Source organism: Scardinius erythrophthalmus (genome assembly GCF_964197995.2).
Source record: "Scardinius erythrophthalmus genome assembly, chromosome: 9".
NCBI classification, from domain to species: Eukaryota; Metazoa; Chordata; class Actinopteri; order Cypriniformes; family Leuciscidae; genus Scardinius; species Scardinius erythrophthalmus.
Window position 1 is genome coordinate 15,283,274 of NC_138229.1, and position 20,603 is coordinate 15,303,876.

Genomic DNA, 20,603 nt, shown 5'->3' on the forward strand with positions numbered 1-20,603 from the left:
ATACAATAACATTCAAAAGTTTAGGGTTGGTAAGACTATGTTTTTATATAATAAGCATAAGCATATTATAGCATAAGATAAAACAATTATCTTATGCTAACCAATGCCACATTTGATATAAAATGCAGTAAAAACAGTAACATTATTACAATTTAAAATAAATATTTTCTATTTTAATATATATAAATACTTTCTTTATTCCTGTGAAGACAAAGCTGAATTTTCAGAATAATTAATCCAGTCACATGATCCTTCAGAAATCATACTAATATGCTCAAGAATGATTTCTTATGTTGAATTTTTTTAATATTTTTGTGAAACTGAGATACATTTTTTTTCAGTATTTTTTGTTGAATAAAAACTTCAAAATAACTATTTATTTGAAATAGAAATATACATACTTGCTTAATAAAAGTATACATTTCTTTAAAAAACACCCAATCTTTGAATGGTAGTGTGTCTACAGTATATACAAAAAAAAAAAAATAAGACTATTCCTAGAAAGGTAAAAAAAAAAAAAAAAAAAGCTCTTTGTTCCCATTTAACTCACCTTTGCATTTGTCAGCTACATTTGCGGCACGTGCATCGCCGTAGAAACCCTCTTTGCAACGGTCGCAGAAGACGCCGGCAGTGTTGTAGATGCACTTGAGGCATTCGCCTGACTCTCGGTTACAGTTGCCCACAGCGTTGGGGTCGATGTTGTTATTGCAACTGCAGGCCTGGCATGTCCTGGATCGACCTTTTTCACCAAGAGGGTCCCCAAAGAAGCCGTCGTCACATAGTTCACATCGTTTACCTGAAGACATTTAAAAGTTTGGATGATTATATGCTGTAATACTTACTATAAGTTGTATACTGTGTATAAGCTTATAAGCTCTAAACTCATTGAATGCTCTGAATCTGTACCTGTGGTTCCAGTTGGGCAGTTTGTACAGACCACCTCTTTGGTCTTGGGCACCACAGCACACGTGGCACCCTCTGGGCAGGGACAGAGTTTACAGTCTGAAGAAGTGCCAACCGTAGAATCACCATAGAATCCATCCTTACACCTCTCGCAGCTCATGCCGGCGGTGTTGTGCTGGCAGTTACACATTCCTGGAAGCACAAAACAAAGACGCTTTGTAATACCACACATCACCACAAGATGGCAACGTTATATTAACACAAAGCCAAAAGTGGCACTAGTACTATGATTATTACTGGAGTTTAGTATGTTTATAGTGAATTTTGGGTAAGCATGGAATACCTAGAAAAGACTCAAAATCTATAGTCTGTATTCGGCCTCTGAGTACTGAATCTTAAGTCTTTCTGGTGTATCTTCATTATGGATTAAGATCTTTGTACCAACTTTCTGGGTAAAATAACAGTTCAAGTAGTGACACTTTAGAATTAAATTCACATGTAGTATATTTCAATGGCTTTTATGTTGCATGCATCCAGAGCACATGACCTTCCGTAATGCCCTCATCTAGATAATAAATACTGTAGGCTTGAGTCTCCTGAGAGCATATAAGTAAATGATATATCAACACTAAGGCAATGCAATCCAAATAAGTTAGTTGTGATGACAAACCTGTCACAGGGTCACATGTGTCACTGTGTCTGTTGCAGTTGCATGGCTCGCAAGGGCTAAAACGGCCCAGCTCAGGTTGGCTCCTCCTATATCCCAGATCGCAGTTCTCACAATGCTGCCCCACGTAACCCTGAGGGCACGTACACTTCTCAACCCAACGAGCTGGAGTTCCAGCGCCACGGCGGGCGGTCACAAGGGACACGTTGTCTAAATAACCAGCACCTACAGCAGAAATGTTATAAGTAAGTTCAAGTACCAGTTAAAATGACCTTAAGAATCTCGGCAACAGAACTCAAGGTCATCATTATCAAACAGAAATCAAAACACATACAGATTTTATCTTCATAGAGCGACTAAAAACAAAAGCTTTTCTTCAGTGAATTAGTAGACGTACTTCTTGCGCTGTAGGTTCCACGAATCATGACAGAAGTCAGATTGTGCAGGAGTTTCTGGAAGTCGGCATGTTTCATTGTGGGTCTCCAAGGGTAGTCAGTGGTGTCATGGAGTCTGAATGACAAAATAGATGATATTTAACATTTCAAGCAAATGGACAGCAGATAAGCTACATATGTGCATAAATCAATTCATTTACAAAAGATTGAGTTGAATATGAAATCGAAATATTTCATCTTTACAGCAGAACTATGTTTTAAAATTTAACAATGCGTGTAATAACTTCAATGTATTTCAATGCATTTGATATTTTTGAATATATAAATGTATACATTTACAAAATTAACTATATAAAACAGTTATTTTAATAACTTAAGTTATCTTTCTATTTAATTAAAACCATTATTTTAAACTGTAATAGTATTTTTTTTTTTATAACCAATAAATATATATATATATATCTTCTTTTTTATTTATTTAACTGAGAATACAGAATAGCCACTAGAGTCATTATAGAGTATTTGAATGTGTTGATGTTAATGACGAAAACAAATTTAGATTTGTTAAAATCAAAATCAAAATCAAAATCAAATACATTACCTGAACACGAAAGTTTGTGTCTCCTCTCCAGGGTAGGAATTGCCCTGGGCAATAAGTGGCACAGCAACATGAAGCCCCGCCCCCTCCAGCACAACATCCTCCGCTGACAGTCGAGCATCATGTCTCTGAATCCTGAAGTTCAGCGTGAGGTTCTGACCATAGCTCAGCAGCTGATTACCAAGAAATTTCTCTACAGAAACAAAAAAGAAAACATCCCAGGTGATTAGACAACACATGTCTTGCTGTCATTCAATGTTCTGCCACTTTAACGCAGAGGAAATTGCATCTGTTATTATACCTGGAGCCACAAAGTAGATGGGAAAGTAGTCTTCTGAGATGAGCGAGATCTCTCGAGAGCTGGGTGACCACTGCACCGGAACGCTGGAACCATCTCTCTGCTGTCCTTTCCAGCCCTCATCGTCTATTCAATGCCATATATAACATATTTTATTCATTCTCCATGTTACAATCCTTTGGTTGACTTTACATTGGCACATTTGTTGAAAACCATATTCAAGAAATTAGTATATACAGAGTGTTGACTATTAGATGGATGCTCACCCCTGTCGAAGTTGGAGGTGATTTTGTGTACGCTGTAGCCCTCGGCGCTGTCACACACAGTGGAATGCTGGAAGCAGAAGCATGGAGTACATCCCTGAGGATTTTGGGGGTCCAGATTGAAGTAGCCCAGTTTACACCTGAGAGTAAGATGCAAAAGTGTATTAGCAATAGAGACAGAATGGCTGAGTAGATGATTGGTAAAGCTGACTAGTTTTTCAACTACAACCCAAATTAAACACACTTGAACCAGGTAATCAAGGTATAAGCGTACTAGAAACTTCCAGGCAGGCATATGGAGGCAAGTTGGAGCTAAACTCTGCAGGACAGTGGCCCTCAAGGAGCAGTTTTGGACATATCTGGTTTATGTAGATTTACCTTTAATTAGGGCCCAAGCCCTGAAAGGGCGAAGGCCCTATTGTTTCCGTAAGGATTATTTTATTTTTTTTTCTTCATTATTTTTTTTTTTGCCTTTTTGCCACTTTTGGGGCCCTTAACATGCTCAAAAACTCTTGAAATTTTGCACACACGTCAGAACCTGCGGCCATCAGGGCCGGGCTGAAGCTGGTACTGGGGCGTGGCAGGGGGGCTCGACAGCGCCCCCTGGAATGGGGTCCGAAAACTTGGTCCATAAATCAAACACGCTTGCATGTAATAATATGAAACTCAGTACACATATAGATCTCATCGGGCCGAACAACTTTCGTGCTCTAAGTTTTACAAAAGCCCAACAGGAAGTCGGTTATTATACGTTGTTTGGAAAACGCATACAATGGAATGTGAAATACTCCTCCTAGGGATTTCATCCGATCGCCACCAAACTCGGTGAGAATAAAGTCAAGACATTGAGGATGAATTCTTGCGAACGGATTTTTGATATCTCGAACGGTTTGGCATTGGCGAGGAAACGAATTTATGGCGAATAATGGGACACAGGAAGTGTGTTATAACTTCTGCATACATTAACTGATCTTGATGAAACTTCAGCAGTGTGTTCGTTGTAAGAGGCCGATCACATGGATGTGACTTGTGAGTCAAAGTTATAGCGCCACCAACTGGCAGCAGGAAGTGTGTCACTTTCAAAATGCTTTGAAGTCACCCTTTTAATTTTACCCGATTTGCTTCAAACTTTATGTGTATAATGTAAACACAGGGCAGATGTAGACCTGTGAAAGGATTATTGATATCTTCGATACTGTTGCCGTGGCAACGCATCAAGTTTTAATATTCTTTTCGGATGCGTTTGAGACTCTTAACATGCTTGAAATTGGATGAAACTCGACAGACACATAACACTTATTAGCCAGTAGACATGTGAAAAGTTTCAGAAACGGGCGTGGCAGGGGGGCTCAACAGCGCCCTCTTGAACAGGGTCTGAAAACTTGGTCCATATATCAAACACGCTTGCATGAAATAATATGAAACTCGGTACACATATAGATTTCGTCGGGCCGAACAACTTTCCCTCTGACAAGTTTCACGCCAGCCCAACAGGAAGTCAGCTATTATGGGTTGTTTGGAAAACGCTTGCTGTGGAATGTGATGTACTCCTCCTAGAGAATTCATTCAATCACCTCCAAACTCAGTCAGCATGAAGTAAAGACATTGAGGATGCTAAATTGCGGACGGATTTTTGATATCTTGAACGGTTTGGCCGTGGTGAGGAAACGAATTTATGGCGAGAAAAGAGAGACACGAAGTGTTATAACTTCTGCATACATCAACTGATCTTGATGAAACTTCAGCAGTGTGTTCGTGGTAAGAGGCTGATCAGATGGATGTGACTATTGTGAGTCAAAGTTATAGCGCCACCAACTGGCAGCAGGAAGTGTGTCACTTTCAACATGCTTTTGACAAAAGTGGGGGGGTTAGTTTTAAATACAGTAAAAAGAAAATGTTTTTATATTGTTCTCATCAAGCCGGACAACTTTCTAATTTACATTCATTAGCTCAGAGCAAAAGGAAGTCAGATATTTTGGTCTGAATGTGGATTTTTTTGCAAAATCAGCCTATGAATTTTTAGCCACTCCTCTTAAACTATTTATTTTATTCCCACCAAACTTTTTCAACATGATGAAAATACATTAAATATGCTAAATTGTGAACGGATAATAAATATCTCAAACGGTTTTGCATTGGCGAGGGATTAAAGTAATGTCCAAAAAGGAAAAACTAAAAGCCTCAAATTTTCTAAAAATGTAATTATATACCATTTATTTCTATATAAAAGTATACAAACATCACAACTAAACATTTTATTCTTTTTTTTTCAATTTAAGAATGAATTTTAAGTTTAAAAACTGCCAGAATGGTTGTTTAGTCTAAACAATACATAAATAAAGTCAAACATAGTGCTATACTGCCCTCTTGTGTTCAAAATCAGGTAGGCCTATTATATCTATATATAAATATACTAGGTATGTGACGGTGAGAATATTTTACCACCGGTTAACTGACGTGTGACACCGCTGGGGGCTTTTTAATCGCTAACTTAAAAACTAAAGTAAAATATGTTCGTCCGCACTGACATTTATATTGGTTGAGCGAGCGTTTCAAATGAATTCCTATGGAAGTAGGAATTAACTGAAAAACGTTCACTCTGTTCTGCTCGTTCCTCGCCGTGGACGTGCACCGTTATGAATGCCTGTGCAGCCATGAGCATTTTAGTTTCATTTTAAAATTAGCGCCTTTCGGGGGGTGGATTGCTTGAAATTATTTTACAAAAGCACAATTTTGTGTTTTATTGCAACTGTACACAAATATAAGTTAACACTTTGCAGTTTGAATGTCGTCCTGTATAATGATGGAGTATGTTTTTATGTGTCTACTGTTCAATCGCGCCCACGCCACACACACACACACACACACACACACACACACGGTTTACTATCTTTGTGGGTACTCTCCATGGACTTAATGGTTTTTATACTGTACAAACTGTATATTCTATCTCCTCACACTAACCCTACCCCTAAACCTACCTATCCCATAAAACTTTCTGCATTTTTACATTTCCAAAAAAACTCATTCTGTATGATTTATAATCTTGTTTACCCATGGGGACCTCTATTTAGGTCCCCACTGTGACACGAGTCTCCATGAGTCTGTGTGCATTCAGGTTAAAGTCCCCACCGGGATAGAAAAACATGAACACACACACACACACACACACACACACACACACACACACACACACTCCAGCATTACAATCTTGACATCGCAGCCTGTTCATTATAGCCTTAATAAAATATAATAATAAAATAGTCAACCTAACATATAAAAATTACACTGCTCTAAATAGTCAGTAGTACAATTCGTACATTCACAGTAAGCACCGCTCGCTCCACTGTGATGTTTCCAAGCAAATTTTTGCGCATGTGAAGAGGATGATTTTTTCCATCAATATTGGAACACGAGTGAAGAACAAAGCCTATAATAAAGAATAGTTTAGCATCCAAATACATCGCAAATGTTGAAACATTTTGATTCTGATGAGAGGGTTACGTGAGCCCAACACTGCTTACTTTCATTTTTACTTTTACATTAAATTTAAAGGATTTGTTGTGGAATATTGTGAGTGTATCATAAAATCTGAATAAAAAAATTATAATAATAATAATAAAAAAAAAAATGAATGAATGAATGAATGAATAAATAAATAAATATATATATGTATGTGTATGTGTATATATATATATATATATAGCTGCGAGCAGCGATAAAGGGCCAAAGCCGGCGGCACCTAAAGGCACCGGGGTTGCGGTGCCACCGGCTTGGGCCCGTAATCGCTGCTCGCAGCTATATTTTGTGATTATTTTAGTTTGATTTAATATTTGACAACAATAATATGTTTCTGATGAGGGATGTTTCAATTATTTTAATTATAGTCATGCTAGTGCTGCATGATTAATCATATCACAATCGCGATGTCAAGCCTACGCGATTATATGACGCAAAATGCTGCGATTTTATATTAAATAAACAAATTAGCGCTGTTAACGCAATTAACGCAGCATCTGTTAATTTTTGGCATCCTTTGGCTAGTGTTACATGATCCCGCTCTTATTCATGCAAATGCTTTTAAACCATTCATGCGCGATAAGACAAAAAAGAACACGCTGCCTGTGAATGTCTTGACTGTGACACACAGGAAGACTCGCGCTAATATTGTGCGTGCGCACAAAACAGTATGCCAGAATAAAGTTCTCTTTCGCGCTTGAACGAACAAGAACACACACAATTATGCCAAAATGTCTTTTTGTCGGGTATCTTCATAACATAAGAGTAGTCTTATGATGAACGTGAAGTGTGGTGACTTGTGAGAGAATGAGGCGCGTGTGAGATCCGCGTCTCTGACAGCAGCGGCTGATCTTAAAGGGACAGTACACAGTAGCCACTAATTATATCTGTCGCTAAAGTTAATCAAAGAACAAAGGGAACAGAGAAAAACACTCACTGCTCTTGACTAAAGAACTTTTTTCTTTAGGCTGATTATCACTAATCTGTGTGTGCATTTATTTTCCTTGAGAACCAAGCAAGTTGACTCATGAAACCATTTGTTTATTATATCGCAATCGCAATATTGACCTCAATTATCGCAATATGACATTTTCCCCAAATCGTGCAGCCCTAAGTCATGCCAATTATTTATTTGAAATACAATTACTATTCCAGTTTTATTCATCTAGATTTTACTTCATTTGTAAAAAACCCTCTCACAAAAGGTGTTGTGAAATGTTGTGCAATGTGATTTATTCAGCATTAAATGATTGAGAAATACGGTTTTTGGATTTGTATGCAGGCCCCACATGTTAAGTCACAACATGTGGAGTGAGTGAAGTAAAGTAAACGGGTCATCAGTTAACAAAAGTGAGATCATCGCTGAGCCTCTAAAAACAAGCCACACATTAATCAAGAGCTGGAGCTTTAGCCACACTCTCTTTAGTCCTTCTTGAACCTGTCTTTCCATTTCTCCCCCTCTGTCTGTCTCATATGAGTATATACTGCAGGGATTATCCTGTCCATGTGTGGCCAAATTCGTGGCTGAGAGGAATGTCACAGCTGACATGTGAGTGAAATTTTAGAGTTTTCTTTATGCAAAGTGCAAAGCGAAGACAGGCAGGAAAGCTGGGATTATGCAAAATCAAAATGGAAGTGGCAAATACTTGGGATGATTGTTTAAATTAGGGTTTGGCAATTAAAAAAATCATGATATACTGTTTAATTAAACAAAAACAAAATAATAATAATGAAAAGAATGAATTGTCTTAATTACTGTACTTTATTCTAATGTTTCTTATTAAACATTCAAAAGTTTAGGGTCAGAAAGATTTTTTGAAAGAAAATTATTATTCAGCAAGTATGCATTCAATTCACAATTTAGAATTTTACAAAAAGATTTATATTTTAGGTAAATGCTGTTCTTTTGATCTTTCTATTAATCAAAGAATTATCCCGGTTTACACAGAAATATTAAGCAGCACAACTTTTTTCAACACTGATAAAAATAAATGGTTTCTTGAGCACCAAATAATCATATTTAAATGATTTCTGAAGGATCATGTGACACTGAAGACTGGAGTAATGATGCTGAAAATTCAGCTTTGCCATCATAAATGACATTTTAAAATATATTAACATAGAAAACAGTTAAATTAAATTGTAATACTATTTCATCAATTAATATGTAATACTATTTTTTGATCAATAAATGTAGCCTTTGTGAGCATAGGAGACTTCTTTAAAAAAACTAAAAATCTCACAGAACTTCTGAACGATAGTGTGTAGTTATGATTAATTGCATTCATTTTTTATTGTGTATTTAAAATTTTAAATCACACTTTATTAAAGACTCACAATGAAATATGTAGAGATGGCCCATCACAGTCACCAAGCTAGTTAAACTTTGGTGACTGCAAGTCTGGAGGCCCTACATGGTCTGGCTGAGGGCTCTCAGCTGGGAAACCTTTGCCATCCCTGAGCTATTTTCTCTTCCATCTGACACTGAGAGTCCTAATTCTGGTTCTCAGACACACACATGGCCTCATATCCTCCGTGTGTCACCCACATAGGGACTTTCCATAAGAAAATGGTGTAGACGTCAGACAGCCCTTTTAAAATTCTGTCTATAAAAGCTTTGACAGACATCCTCATAACAGAGCAGGAGCTGAAAGGTGGTCCATCTTTATGGGGCTTCTGAGGGGTTGATGTAAGAGTTAATTCTGTTGATGACTACCTTCTAATTTGAGAACATATTAAACAAACCTAGTAATTATAACTTTTGTCCTTGTGAACAAGTCAAGTATGGACAATGCTATCAGCACAGGGGTGTTTAAGAAGCCACAACAGTTGCCATTGTGTGTGTGGGCGAACATGTGCACGGATGTTTTCTTGTAAAGTGAAGAGTCTGACCTGTCACAGCTGAATCCATCCACATTTTCCTTGCACTGGCAGCGTCCAGTCTGGACATCACACTCCTGCGTGCTTCCAGCCGGATTACAAGAGCAGGGTCTGTAGAGGGAAAAGAGGGAGCAAGAAAGTCAAGAAAGAATCAACTTTAAAGACACTGATTGTTGAGTCTGCATTCTAATATAACCTTCTAGATAAGAATGACAGCTTCTGGTGAAGTGTGTTGGTTCGTGGTTTAAGCCATGCCAGCAGGGCTTAAAATGAACACTTGCCAAGTGCCAAATGAGAGTACAAATTACCGGCATTGTCAAGTATATGAAAAAAAGTCAATCGCCAGTTGGCCGGTTGCATTTTTATGAATCCTAAGGGGTCGTTCACACAGAATGTGTTTTACATTTCACTGCGCAACTTTGCCATTATTTTTCAATGTAAACACATGCTAGACGGCCGTGTATGTCAGTTGCTTTCGCATCTTTTGCAGCATCTCGCGCTGCGCGCATGATACTGCGTTCTAAAAACGCGGCAAAATGATAAAATTTACAGAAAATTATGTAAAAAATGCCCATCCCGGCAAGTATACTAGTAAACATAGCTGGTTATGTCTTAAGTGAACGTAAACAGTCGAGCAAGACAACGCATGTGTACAGTGTCAGTATATTGGATGCATGCATTGTCATGCATTGTCTTAAAGTGACAGCAGCCTAATATTCCTGCTGCTGTTTTTAATGTTAAACAAACAACAAAAGACAAAGAAAAACAAATCACTCAGCTCTTGACTGATAACTTTTGTAACTTTATTAAGGATTAATCTATATTTAATTTATACAGTGAAGACTATGCAGTGTTATTTTACATTTGATTACTTTATTTAATTTCTATACCTGAAAACTACTGTTAGACAAACTTGAAAAGCACTGTTCATTTCAATTGCATTTTTGTTCGACTTCTGTATTTATTTGTGCCGTTGCTTTTAATTTGATTATTTGTTTTTATTATTTTTACTGACAGTTTCATTGTCCTTAATGTTTTACATTTATATTGGTTAGGTCAGTAGTTTTAACTGGAATAGAAAATTGTGAATTTTCATTGGTTTCTAAAATGTTGGTGTCATTAGTGCTTGTTTTTGCAAAAACAGTTTCATGGCCGGTAAAAAATATTTCTGGCCAGTAAATTTTCTGAAGTCACCGGCCATTGGCAAGTGTGACAAAAATGAGTTTTAGGCCCTATGTGCCAGCGTGGATGAGTTAAAGCACTTTACCTGCAGCCTGCCTCAGTCAGTGTGTGGTACCCAGGCTGGCATCTGTCACACTTATCTCCCATCACTCCCGGCTTACAGCTACACCTGCCAGTGTTGTCACACTGAGTGCTGAGAGAACCTGGAAAGGAAGAACCAATAAAATATGGTAATGGTTACAAACTCAAGCTCTGGAGGCCTATTCAAATTTTACACCAGAATAAGATGTTAAAACACCTTCACATACAGTATATACATTTGTTTATCTTTGTTGAATTTGTATGTTCAGCATTGTATTTTTGGGTCGGTTTTTGGAATTTTTGTGAAAAAATATGCATGGCTTTTTATGCATCTTCCACCTTGGTCCTGCGGTATGGCTATTACGCACCAATAGGGTTGCAGCTGCAGGAAAGACAGCGCTGGCCAGAAGGATCTCTGTAGTAGTTGTCCAAGCATCGCTCACAGTTCGGCCCATCTGTATTGTCGGCACAGCTGCGGCAGTGACCTCCATGTCCAGTGGCACGATACAGCTCCGCGTCAAAGTAACATTCTGCGCTCTTTCCGTTACAATTACATGCTGAAACAGAGACAATCTCAAGTCAGAAATTTCATGTAAAAACTCCCAGGGGCGGCATTAATGTGCCTATGATGCAGACACTCACATTTGCACATAAGATAAATGATGGAAAAATTTGGGGTGATAACAGAGGAACTAGTCTGAACTACGTAGATGCGGTTTGGCAGCCATCAGGATTTCGAGTAGGACTTCTGCCTTAGTACTTGGTGGACACAAGACACACTTAGTGGAAAGAAGATGATGGAGGAGCAGGAGCTGTGTGGGTGTGAGAACACCGGGCCTCAGGCTGCTGTACATCAGATGTCCACATTAGTCATGCATTTCTAATAAATGCGTGGATGCATGTGTCCAGATAAGGGAGTGGAGGACACCAGAAACCCCTTCCACACACAATATGACGCCGGTTTAAAGAAAACCAAAAATGACACCATATGGAGGAGGTTAGTCAGTAGTTCTGCATGTACTCATGACAGAGGAAACAGGTGGGATTTTGTATCTTTCTACGTATTACAGAAAAAGAGGCAGAAATTATCTTAGGCAGGATTTCTGAGCTTGTTTTCCATTCATGGAACGTAGATTTATTTTACATGGAAAGATGATTATACTGCTAGCTTTCAAAAGGTCAAAAAAGCACCATAAAATATCTTTAAAGTGTTCTATATGACTTGTACGCTATTTTTCAAGTCTTCTGAAGGAACTAAATCTAATTTGTGTTTTTATTTATGTAGGTTTTCCAAATTTGGCGAATCAGTCACATGACTAGCCAGGGCTAATTTTGTGTGACATGACATCAATCTTGGTGCAACACGTCTAAATGCATTTTTAATCTCTAATTTAGCATTAGCAGTGAATAACATTTGAACAAATATTAATTATTTTTCTTTCTTTTTTTTTCTTTTTTTTATAAAATATATTTCTCGCCAATACTTTTTTTTTAATTTGATCAAATACACTTAACACAAGAATATGATTAAATGTTATAACGATTTAAACATGTTTTCTGTATGAAGATATTTAAAAATGTAATTTGTTCCTGAGATGACAAAACTGGATTTTCATCATCATTACTCCAATCTTCAGTGTCACCTGATCCTTCAGAAATCATTCTTGCATGCCCGTTTGGTTCTTAAGAAATATTTATTATTATTAACATCACAGTTAAAACAGTTGTGCTGCTAAATATTTTATACATTTGATAAATTGTTTTTGTTGAACAAAAAGTTCAAAAGAACAGCATTTATGCATTTAATGCACCTTTGCTGAATAAAAGTAATAATTTCTTTTAAAAAAAAACGTACTAAAGGTTATGATATTCTTAAACAATGGTTAAAGCGTGGCGGTATAAAAAGATCATTTTTATTTATACAGGTTTGGAATTATGTGATTGTGAGTAAACGATCACATTTTAATTGTTAGATGTATTAGATCACATTTTAATTTCCCTTTATGTGAGGAAAAACCATTGGAACAGAAATCTGTTTTTTTGTTTTTCTTGAGGAAGATTCGTCCAAACACGGAAGACTTACGCAGACACTCGTTGGGGTTTTCAGCAGTGGCTCTCCTCCAGGGACGGTCATTGTAGAAGGGCTTGCACTTGTTGCAGTCTGCTCCCTCTGTGTTGTGTTTGCAGTTACAAACCAGCTTGCTGCGATCGTTCTTCACGCACTCGCTGGCATGGCCATTACACTTGCACCTGGGTGGGGAGGAGGAAGGTAACAGACCGGTCAGGTGCAAAAGGCCACCACACAATGATAGGGCACACTTTCTATATGTGTACACATCCTGCTGCTGTTGTGCGGAACAAAACCAAGCAGGCACAAACGTGCCGCAAAGCTGTTCAAACACAGAGCTCTGACGATGTTTGTTGAGCCTATCACTGAAACGTCACTGCACCTTTGTTGTCAGATTGAGTGGCTGATGTCTGTGTTTTTATCCTGCCTGTCCTTTGATAGAAGAGTATGCAGTAGTACAGTACAGTAATACTACGTACGGTATGCAGTGCTTTTAAACAGACTGTTTTTCATCCCAGTCTTTTAACCAGCAGTAAATATTGCATATCACAGCACATCAAGCTGGAAATGTATTTCATTTTTATTTATAAATGCAATGCCAAAACAGAAGGAATAAAAGCATCTTAAACGCAGTCCATATGACTATATTTTGAGTCTTCTGAAGTCATACAATAGTTTTAAATTCTTTACTGACAATTGTAAATACACATATACACACTTATTATTTTTTTTTTATCAGTTTTGGAGCTTGACAGTTCCATTCCAGTATTTTTATGCAAATTTAGGGATAAAATTAAATAATATATATTTAAAATAAATGCAATAAATGCACAAGTGTATATACAATATTATACAACATGTATAAGACTGCTTGAGATTTCAAAAAAATTATCCGTTAAGAAGACAAACTACAATGGAAAAATATTTACAGCATAAATATTAATATGTGCATCAAACAAAGTCATGTGATTGCATAATTTGCTCCAATGATTTGCTACTATTACTTCCATGAAACATCTATTCCCTGCCATTTAATAAAATATAGAACATTTGATAAAAGTGTCAGTGGCTTCATCTTCGACTTCTGGTTTTCACAGTTTTTTTTTTTTTTTTGCGGGTAGTGACAATTTAGTTCACTTTAACACATTGGATGGAAACTTTGCTTTTATTTGCATGATATTCCAATTGTTTGCATAATATTAAATTTGCAACCTGGACAGAAAGCTACACAAAACATTTTTAATTATTTTAAAAAAAGTTTTAAAGCTCTTTTGCCTGATTACCAAAATCAATTGAACATCCATTTAGGGCCACAGTTTGGGCACATAAGAGGACTTATTTGTCTTTGTAGGTGAATATGCTCACTGCCGCATGTTCATGACAGATACTTTGACAGAGGCCTCAGAACAAGAGAGGGCTTGTGCAGCTGAAGCCACCTCGCACACACTGTTTCAGGTGTTCTTTGGCAAAGCCTTATGGAAAAGGTGATGCGAGGAATAATAACTTGGTGGAGGATATGCACTCATCGGACATGCATTCTTCCCTAATATAAACTTATCAGGGATGTATTGAACCTCCCAAGATGCTACGTTTCTGGTTATCAGATCACATGAGGAACACCCGGCTGCCATTCAGCGCTGATGTGTCTTGCTGGACAGGCGCACTGAGGCCGTGAGGCAGCAGGTGTAAATTATTCCCTTTGGCCTCGACCTTGTTCCCTTTCCAGATTCTCTGCCCGCCCCATTCCAGTTCCTCTGTGCTCTGTAATCCAGCACTCCCAGGCAGGAATGTAGGGAATGTGGGCTGTGTAATGGAAATCTGCTCCACATTTCAAACAGATTAAGGTGAAAAGACATGCATTGGAGCACCAGGAGATGATTCACACTTACTTTACAATGCTCTGATCCCGTATATGGGCTTCTTCTGCATGTCCTTCATCTTAAAAGCTTACTGTCATAGTTCACAGTTTCCACAGACAGGAAATAAAGAGGTAATACTTCCGCTGTTGTACCTATAAGTTCAGATAATTGCACAGCAATTCCTTTTGGTCCTTTTATACATAGTACAATTGAACAAAATGGTTTAAAACAAGGAAGTTTTGTGCCATTTTTGACCTGTGTGAGTTCAGAAAAACTTGTTCCCACAGAGAGTGAATTTTCCCTGCAAAAAGATTTTAAAAAGAAACTACAACCCAAACCAACCCATTTCTCTCAAAGTGCGAAACTCACACTGCAACGATCTAATCTTTCAGAGCATTGGTTCATTTCTTTTGTTTGCACACTGAAAAAAACTCATATCATCTTTCAGGTCACATGTGCAGCACTGCAGATGGAGCTGTTGACATCCTTGGTCTGAGTACAAGGCAGATATGTGAATGTCTCATTAAACTATATATTGACATTTACATTGGAGAGTGAAGCAACACAAAGAACCACGTCCAGAACAGCTGGAGATGCTGATTTAAACTTACGTTCAGAGAGCAGATGTTGAAACTAAAAAACGTACCTTCCTCCCACAGCAAAGTCTGAGATAGCGTAGTAGTAGGATTTGAGAACTTTGGGATCGTTGAAAACTTCATCTCCGAAAGTGTTTAATCTGTTCAGGCTCACTCTGATGTCTGTGGCAGTCACCCAATCCTGACAGAGAGAAAATAACAGTTGTGTTACAAATTAGGCATTATTAAAAAAAAAAAAAAAAAAAAAAAAAAACACTTGGGAAAACAAAAGCAAGAATGTAGATAGAGAATGTCATAGATGAGTCATAGATGAGCATGTAACGATTTTGTTTCCATTTTTTCTGGAACAGATATTGGATAGATTTGTGGACTGTTCTGTGTGCAGATGTTTAAAGAAAATAAATCCTCAGGCCTCTAATCTAAACCAAACCTGCTGGAGTCACGTTGAGGCACTGTAATGTATGCAGAAAGGCTTCGTGGGAAGAGAAAAACACCAGTGTGACGTTTAGCATGTAAATGCCATTTAGAATGATGTTGCACATTATTTGCAGTTGAACTTTGCCTGCTTTGGCCACATGTTGGGAGTGCCAATCTCAGAAACCAAAGAAAACATGACTCAGACCAAAACATTAGTCCTTTCCTGAAAGATTTGCAAGCATTACCTCCAGCTTTGCTATAAACCGTGCGAGTAATTATTTTACAAGTGGGTTGACAGAATAGCACAGGGGTTTAAAGTGGAGCCAGGCAACCCTGTAACAATGCTCATCTTCAGTCCACTGCTGGAACTGAGCAGGAAACGTCCTTATGTCATTCTGACAGCTTATCCAGATATATTTTTATCTTAGACATTGTAAACAGTCTGTGTGGTCACAATTATGAATTTGGGACTACTGATATTAGCTTCTTGTATTTTAGATGTACAATAAGCAGAATTGCAACAAAAAGAAAAAAAGCAGAGATGAGGATAGAAAGCAAAGCAGGAAGCTTGCGGTGTCCGAAGAATACGCAACCCAAAGCAACGGGTTTTGGCAACGACATCTATAGTCATAAGACAGTCTGACGGGAGATTCAAATAAACAATAAATAGATGACTTTCAATTGACACATTAAATGTGCTAAACACAAGCTCGAATGTGTGTGGGATGCGCCAGAACAAACCTCATTGGTTCTCTGGCTTTATGCACGCACAATTGAGCTTAATTTCCTTTTAATGGAGGTTGGCAAACCCAGTTGAAGGCGCATACCGCCAAGGCGCCAACTACTTGGAAACATATAAAACATAAAAAGTAACACCTAATTATCAACTAATGGTAATAATGACAGATGATGAGTGAAGAAACTTGTTGTTGATCATTTCCAAAAGTCCACTAACAAACCTTCACTCATCACGCGCTTCTATATTGGAGGAGGCATGACAGTCACATAAACCCTCAGAAACAAATCCATTCCTATAAAAAGAGTTCGGGGCTTTGATATTAATAGTTTTACGCCACATGAGATGTCTGATATGGAAGCATCTGGCGACAGGGCTAAAATTGTACATTTGGTTAACATTACATTTGAAAAACAATACAAAAAAAATAAAATTACAACACATGACCACACAAATACTTATTTGGTGATACATAATTATATTTTGACAACCATTTAAGTGGAATCATGTAAATACTAATCAAGTAGACAATGATGCATACTCATTACACTAAAGAAGAGCTCCCAAAATAAAATCACAACTAGAAACATTCTGACCTCAGGCGCCATCGTACAAGAATATACTATCTATTTTAGATTCTCTTTTGTGAAGTAGAAACTATGCAGACTTGGGTGTTCAACATGTGAAAGTGGTGAAATGAAACTGATAAATGTTTCAAAAAGACACAAATCAACCCAAATCAGATCCCAGTGTTCCAGCTTTTGCATGTACACACCAACACACACACATGTACTTTTCCAGCTGTGTCTGTGTGCTGCCAAGCACAAGCAGAACGGGGTGGGAAATCTGGGGGCGTCACTAGTAACATGTTGCAACTGCTGGCTGTGCTGAGCGAGCGGGAGGCGACGTACCACCTGGACATCGCACCACGGGTCTCACGAACAAACACCAACCAGACTGCCTGCCAGCTTCCATACATGAACTCAGCCATACATTATCTGCTGTCCACCCAATCCCGCTCATATCTCACACAGTTAACCTCTTCTCACTTCCCCCTAACCACGGCAGCATCTTGTTTTTCCCTGCATGACAACGAATTCCATAGTCAGCACACGGAAGGACTGACTCAGCTCTGAACGTCTGTCTCTTATTCAGCTAATTAGTCTGAAAAATGTTTTTGTGTGGTTGTGGTCTATGGATGTATATCAAGTTCTGGTGAACTGAAAAATGTAACAGTAGTATTTCTGCCTAACAGTATTTCTGTGGTGTGCAACCGGCTGAAACATGTTGAAAACACAACATTTAGTTTCAAATCGTGATTATTTTGTCAACAATTTATTACTTTAATGCATGGTTTTACTTTTTTTTTTTATAAAGAAGTCTGTTATGCTTATTAAATGCAGAAAACAGTAGTATGATTGAATATTGTGATAAATTCAATGCATCCTTACTTAATAAATTAAATTTAATAATAATATAAATAAATATAATAATCAATTTTCAGTGGCTGAGTAGTTTCCACCATTATTTTGTGTTGTTTTATTAAATCATCCATTTTATTGTTAAATAGGTTTACGTGATCAACCTTCTAAAATATACTCAATGTGGCAAGCATACTACTATTTTACTATTACTTTATATTTTTACTATTACTTGGTACAACTTATTTTCCAGAAAATATGGTAAGTGGAAAGTATTATTTTATTGTTATATTTTGCAAATACCAATATCTCTCACACACGCAAACAGTTCTAAATTACGAGTTGTTTGTTTTAGGCAGCAGAAAGTTGCTCAATCTGAAATCTTGGAAAAGTAACTTGGGTGCAATCACACATGACTGCACAACCGCACATCTGGAAACTGAGATTTCGATTCCCACCAATAACTTTGTTATGTCTGAGACTGCGAATGATGTGATCGCTTTTGACTTCATAAGCGAGTTAGGGCGATCAAAGAGCAGCGAGCGATCAAGGGAGAGATCACAAAATGAGAGATAGAAGACTCTTTTACCTGCAGTACAGGACTGTTGTCGAAGTTATATGCGCTGGGTCGGCCCTCGAGCGTGGAAAAGGCCACGTTTCCTCCGGTGAGGGGCGAGATGTCGCTGAACTCATCTGTGCACAGAGCCTGCTGCTCGTCCTCACTCGTGCGGATAAAGCCGCGGTTGGTCTTGCTGTAAGTCTTCTCGCAGGAGCCGCTGTAGTACTGGTAGGGAACCCAGGGCCCGTCCTCACTGGTGCGCTTGTAGATGGCAAAGCTCTCAGGACGGCTGGTGTGGAACTTCAGACGCACGTAGGTGATGTCGAAAGCCTTGCCTGGAAGAAGAGAGAAGGCAATATGAGGCAATGAATACTTCATTCTTTTTGTTTCATAAAACACATTGTAAACACTAAATGTAACACCATAAAGCAATGAAACTGAAATGGATGGACTTTCTAACTGAGTAGAAAGTCCTGATATTCAAATGGAAAATCCAACCAATTTAAAATAGCTGGGGTGCAGAATCAGCATGCATTGCATGGTAAAGTCACAGATAAACATATGTTGCGTATCTGATCATATATTTAGGTAAACATAGAAGAGGAGATCAGTGAGACATGTTTTATAATGTACAGAGAATGCAAGGCAGATTTCACACAGATAGGCTGGCAGTAGTGTCCTCAAGCTAAAGGTAGAACGAGGTTCAGATAAAGCTGGAATGACTGGATGGATACCATTCGCTCCCTTTACTAAACAATCTGTGCTTTGGTACGGCCCACAAAAAGATAGAGCTGGATTCAAGGACTGGATAAGACACTAAATCAGCACTGCAGGTGTCAAACATACACACATCTCTGAAAGATTGCACAGAAAAATGGATCAAGGTTAAGCAGACAAGCCTGATATTGCACAAAGCTGGCATAATGCCATGCAAACATAACCTTGATCCACTCAAAATACCTCAGTGCTCCTTCCTGTCTGATAAGATCTGCAAATACTTATCCTCAAATTTCTATTTTTCTGCTAATTTTTTCCCCCTCTAACTGCTGCAAGAATCAAGGTCATAACCGCTTTAGCAATTGAGAGGGACACCCTCGTTTTCAAATGACTGTTTACGCATATTTGTTGTTGTATTATTTATTCAAATATATACATGATGAGCATGTTTTCAGTTTCTGAATAATAATTGATTTTGATATTTTTTTGGTTAGTTTAGGTTGTCAGATGGTGTAACTCCCCAAAAACTATGAATTAATAATTTATAATATAAAAAAATACTTTAACCTTGAAAAATCCATTAAAAAATTATTTTGAAGAAAATAAGAGACACACATTCAAAATGTAAAGAAAAAATGATGGCTACAGCACATAACGCTCAGCAAGACTATTTTTTAATGTTGTGAAATACACATTACAATTTAAAATAACAGTTTTCTAGAACTAGCCTTCCTTTTCAAGGTTTTTCACTTTTCTTTTTTGTGGACAATCATCTCTCTGCCATGACTGGAATCATTTCATCGTCAACTAGCCTAGCACTCCTTAACACATAACATGCAATCAAACCTTGTCTCGTAAAATGACAAGACAAGAGCATAATCACATGCTTTTTTTTTTTTACAAGAAGCTTAGTTTTTTGTGCTAGTCTGGATTTCAGCAGCTTTGCGAGGTCCTCCAGCAATTATATAGAGCGTGTAAAAACATATTTTTGCATGTCTGAGCAAGCTATGGGTGTTTGGGAGAGACTGTAACCAGGGACCAATGAAAATGGCATGGAGAGACATCATTTATTTAGTGCATAGAAAATGACACCATCTTTCAAGCAGGGCCATGGGGGGGGACCAATGTTTGCTTTAGCAAAGAATTTGCTCTCCAAACAAATCCGCAAAAACTAGGGACAACTGTGTGTTAAGTAAATAGACAGAGATTGCATCAAAAAGTTTAACTACAGCTAAAGCAGGGACTGGTTTGAAGCAATGACAAAAAGACTCAGTCTCTGAGGGCATTTTGGCTGTTAACATGAAAATGAACTTGCTGACTTTTAGGAGCCTCCTGCACACAAGGTCAAAGTTCGACAGAAGTGGGAGGGATTTTTACAATAGGGCGTGGGTTTTCTGATTTTTCGTTAGTGAATGAGCTGAAAATGCCAAACGTAGTTCTTAAA

General features: G+C 37.9%; 1 protein-coding gene across 1 annotated transcript in view; it reads right to left on the reverse strand.

The window, feature by feature from the left end:
- Positions 1 to 20,603, reverse strand: part of lamc1 (laminin, gamma 1) — a 61,923-nt gene that overhangs the window by 9,444 nt on the left and 31,876 nt on the right. The window contains exons 2-14 of the mRNA XM_081373540.1: positions 18,473 to 18,777; positions 15,360 to 15,490; positions 12,870 to 13,036; positions 11,155 to 11,343; positions 10,791 to 10,908; positions 9,536 to 9,634; positions 3,128 to 3,264; positions 2,865 to 2,987; positions 2,567 to 2,756; positions 1,968 to 2,080; positions 1,574 to 1,795; positions 907 to 1,095; positions 551 to 796 (exon numbers count right to left, since the gene is read on the reverse strand). Coding sequence (XP_081229666.1) covers positions 551 to 796; positions 907 to 1,095; positions 1,574 to 1,795; positions 1,968 to 2,080; positions 2,567 to 2,756; positions 2,865 to 2,987; positions 3,128 to 3,264; positions 9,536 to 9,634; positions 10,791 to 10,908; positions 11,155 to 11,343; positions 12,870 to 13,036; positions 15,360 to 15,490; positions 18,473 to 18,777 — 2,229 coding nt within the window. The remainder of the gene's footprint in view (positions 1 to 550; positions 797 to 906; positions 1,096 to 1,573; positions 1,796 to 1,967; positions 2,081 to 2,566; positions 2,757 to 2,864; positions 2,988 to 3,127; positions 3,265 to 9,535; positions 9,635 to 10,790; positions 10,909 to 11,154; positions 11,344 to 12,869; positions 13,037 to 15,359; positions 15,491 to 18,472; positions 18,778 to 20,603) is intronic.